This window comes from Passer domesticus, chromosome 8 (genome assembly GCF_036417665.1).
Source record: "Passer domesticus isolate bPasDom1 chromosome 8, bPasDom1.hap1, whole genome shotgun sequence".
NCBI lineage: Eukaryota > Metazoa > Chordata > Aves > Passeriformes > Passeridae > Passer > Passer domesticus.
This window is the reverse complement of record NC_087481.1, coordinates 9,865,323-9,869,563: the sequence shown is the minus strand read 5'-3', so window position 1 is coordinate 9,869,563 and position 4,241 is coordinate 9,865,323. Positions and strand designations below refer to the sequence as shown.

Genomic DNA, 4,241 nt, shown 5'->3' with positions numbered 1-4,241 from the left:
CTGAGGGCTTCTGATCAGTCATAGAATATTTCCAAGAACAGGATTTTTATAATAATGAGGAAATTTCCAAAGGTTTTGTATTCAAGTTCCTACTATTAGAGAATGGCAGGGAGATGGGATAAACAATAAAGGACGATAATTAATTATTAATTATTAATTTTGACAAGTGCCTAAGACATCTGAACTGTTTTAGTGATCAATAGGTTCACAGGAGATCCCTAATGTGCTTTCAGCCACACTGCTCATGGACAGCAGCAGCATCACCCTTGCTGGACCCATCAGGCTCAGTCTGAGCTGTCCTTTCTCCAAGCTGCAAACAGAACCTGCCCCCAGCCAGTGCCCTCCAAAAAGGCAGGGTTCTGTCAGGCCAAGGAGAGTGCACAGAGATTTGGGGTCTTTGAATGCTGGCACAGAGAGATCAGGCAGAGGGAAACACCTGCAGGAGGAAAATCTCCAGGAAGCAGAGAGAAGATCAGGGAAGGAGAGAAAACAAATCCCAGCAATGCTGTGGCAGGGAGAGCTTAGAGATGTCCACAGGAGCCCTTCCAGTGCAGCCCCTCCCTCTGAACAAGCCCCCTCCCTCCTGTCCCCCAGCCAAGCCTCTGCCCTCAGGGCCGGGGCTCCAAGGCGTGAAGCCCCTCCTGTGCAGGCAGAGCTGCAGCAGAGCCGTGGGGCAGCTCTGCAGCCCCGGGCCCAGTTCCCTCTGCAGAGCACAGGGCTGGGAGCAGCTGTCCGGCCCTGGAGGCTCTGGGAGGGGGCACAGCTGGCTCAGGGTGACGCTGTGCCCAGTGCCCGGCTCTGGGCAATGCTGTCAGTGCAGCCAGGGAAGGAGCTGAAACTCCCTTCATCCAATGCCAGCATAAGGACACTTGGAAGTCTCCCTGAGATTTCAGTCCAAGCTGGGAGCTTCAATCCAGAATGCAAACCTGTCCTGGAGCATCTCTGAGTGATAAGATTGATGGGGAAAGGCAGAGGTGTTCTGGCACTGAAAATGCTGTTGTGTTGGTAAAATGAGCATAGTGAGTCCTTGGCTACAAATGTGGAGCTGGGTTGTCGTGGATCCATCTGCTCTCAGAAGTACCTGGTGATATTTTAGGGGAAACATGGGAAGGTGATCAACCTCCACCTGAGAAAGGTCAAAGCTGTGAGAAATTCTCAACAGGTCAGAAGGACAGACCATTTCCTCTCACTCTCCACTCATCACTTTGCCTCACAAAACTTGCTCTGTTCTCCTTGAGGGTAGCAGAAACCTGAGGGTTTCTGATATCCACGAACAGCAGCAAAGATACAGGGGAGCTTACAAGAAAACCTCCAGAACTCCTGGATACAAAGGGATGCTTGTGTTCCAGGGCAGGATGTACAGGAAATGCCTTTGATTTTGATTGCAGGTATCTCCTCTAACTCTTCACTGTCTTTTTCTCCATGACCAGATCCCCATGTGCAGCCACAGCAAATGTCCAACAGCAGCTCCATCAGCCACTTCCTCCTGCTGGCATTGGCAGACACGCGGCAGCTGCAGCTCCTGCACTTCTGCCTCTTGCTGGGCATCTCCCTGGCTGCCCTCCTGGGCAACGGCCTCATCATCAGCGCCGTAGCCTGTGGCCACCACCTGCACACGCCCATGTTCTTCTTCCTGCTCAACCTGGCCCTCAGCCACCTGGGCTCCATCTGCACCACTGTCCCCAAAGCCATGCACAATTCCCTCTGGGACACCAGCACCATCTCCTACACAGGATGTGCTGCACAGCTCTTCTTCTTTTTTTTCTTCATCTCAGCAGAGTATTTCCTGCTGACCATCATGTGCTACGACCGCTACGTGTCCATCTGCAAACCCCTGCACTACGGGACCCTCCTGGGCAGCAGAGCTTGTGCCCACATGGCAGCAGCTGCCTGGGCCAGTGCCTTTCTCTATTCACTGCTGCACACGGCCAATACATTTTCCCTGCCCCTGTGCCATGGCAATGTCCTGGGCCAGTTCTGTGAAATCCCACACATCCTCAAACTCTCCTGCTCCAAATACTACTTCAGGGAACTTGGGTTAATTGCTTTTAGTGCTTGTTTAGCATTTGGTTGTTTTGTGTTCATTGTTTTCTCCTATGTGCAGATCTTCAGGGCTGTGCTGAGGATCCCCTCTGAGCAGGGATGGTACAAAGCCTTTTCCACCTGCCTCCCTCACCTGGCCGTGGTCTCTCTGTTCCTCAGCACTGCAGTGTTTACCTACCTGAAGCCTCCCTCGATCTCCTCCCCATCCCTGGATCTGTTGGTGTCAGTTCTGTACTCGGTGGTGCCTCCAGCCCTGAACCCCCTCATCTACAGCCTGAGGAACCAGGAGCTCAAGGCTGCAGTGAGGAAACTGATGACTGGATGATTTCAGAAACATTAAACTGCTGGCCAAATTCTGCCAATCACTTGTAATAAAAGTCATCTTTGATACTTCTTCTTGATTTTCGTGTGGAGATGCTTTTCTTTGTTTTACTTTTTTGATATTGTCCATAAAAAAATGTCATTGTTTGTGCCATTTCTCATTTTCCTTCTCTCCACCTTCCCTGTGTCCACACACTGAGTCAGTGAGGGGTTGCGCTCTCAATGCCTTTAAATTAATTAAAGGATCTCCCAGCAGAGTTTTCTGCAGAGATGCCCTTTTGTTGCCATCTCTGGAGCTGCAGCAGCAATGTCTGTGTGCAGAGCTGGGGGCAGAGCAGTGCTGGCACAGCAGCTGTGCCCAGCAGCAGCAGCAGCACTTGGTGTTGCCAGTGCTGCTGCCGTGGCCCTGGTGTTGCTGCAGGGCCTGAGTGCTCTCGGGGCTGGGCACAGTCCTGGGGGTGGCAGTGCTAGGGCTACAGCAGAGACGAGCTGTATAATATAAATAATTTGTAATATAAATAATCTTTGATAATTCTTTTGGGTTTGGTTATGCATTTGTTCTTTTTTCCCCTGTATTTTAGGTTTTTAATATTGTCCACAATGTAAACCTATTGTTTGTGCCATTTTCCATTTTGTTTCTCTCCACCTTCCCTGTGGCCACACACTGTGTCAATGAGGGTCAGTGCTCTTACTGGCTGTTATGGTTTGACTCTGGCACAGGGCCAGGGCCTCTATGAAAGGTGTATTTCTAAAATGGTTACTGGGAGATGTGACCCGGAAACAGAACAGAGCAGGCTCTTACTTGGGGATGGAGGGAAAAACACAACACTTTATTAATTACAATATCTAAAAAGGAACACACACACAAAGCTAAGAATGAAAACCCTCCAAATACATTCCTCCTCCTCCCCTCCATTTTCTCCACAGAATGAAATAACATCATAGATTTTCACCCTGTCACCAATCTCTCACATAATCAACTTTCAGTCCATCATCACCCCTCAAATAATCAACCCTCAAATCCATCAGGAAGAGAGGAGTCCCCCCTTGCACCACAAGCTTCCCCCGGAAACACAATTGAAACCTCTTGTGCTTCGGTGTCACTTGTGGCACCGCCCAGAGAACATCAGCCCTCGCGACTTCTCCCCTCATGTCCAGTGCTCTCACCACTGGACATGGGCCAGGACTGCTTTTAGGGTTCCATGTTTAAGGATGCTCCACCCAGTTCCAAAAGCAGCAGTCTCTCAACTTTGGGACATCAGTCCCCCCAGATTTCACCCCCTGGGGCTGAGGGGCCTCGTGAACAGAGATCTCAAACCCTCTCTGAGGACAGAGGGCATCTCACACCCTCCTCACCCATCTCTGTTCTCGCCACTGCTTCACTCTTGACTCCAAGGTGCTGCCTCTCCCTAAATACAGTCTCCGGGTCACAGGAAAAACATGGGTCCATCCATGGCCATACAAGGAAGAGTCCAGCTCAAGGCCACTCCATCATCTCTTCTCACCCAGGACTCTTCTCACCTCTTCCAACTTTCCTCGCACTTGCCCATTTCATCATGCTTCATCTCTCTCTCTCTCTCCTCATTCTGATTCAGGACGATCAGTATTTGTAAGGTTTCCATTATTCTTCCGAGGGGTTAAAATCTTCGCCTCTGTCTGCCCAGGACTCCCACAGCTGCTGGCCATGATGCCAGTCCATGATACCGAATTTCAAGGCAGCACAGGCACTGGCTCTCTCTCTCTCTATCTCTCTCCAGGGGGGTAGGAGGGGGGCCCAATGCTTCTCAGGCTCCTCCACCCTTCCATCTTGCAAGGCCTTCACCCCCCTCCTCTGCCCAAGGCTCCAGCCTACCTCACCCAGCCGCATGGCTTCCCTC

At 51.0% G+C, this 4,241-nt stretch overlaps 1 protein-coding gene across 1 annotated transcript; it reads left to right on the top strand.

Annotated features, from left to right (window-relative positions):
- The first annotated feature begins 1,453 nt into the window (after nt 1-1,453).
- Nucleotides 1,454-2,368, top strand: LOC135305582 (olfactory receptor 14J1-like). The gene has a single exon (XM_064429318.1). It carries the CDS (start codon nt 1,454-1,456, stop codon nt 2,366-2,368), a length of 915 nt encoding a protein of 304 aa, XP_064285388.1.
- Nucleotides 2,369-4,241: the final 1,873 nt, after the last annotated feature.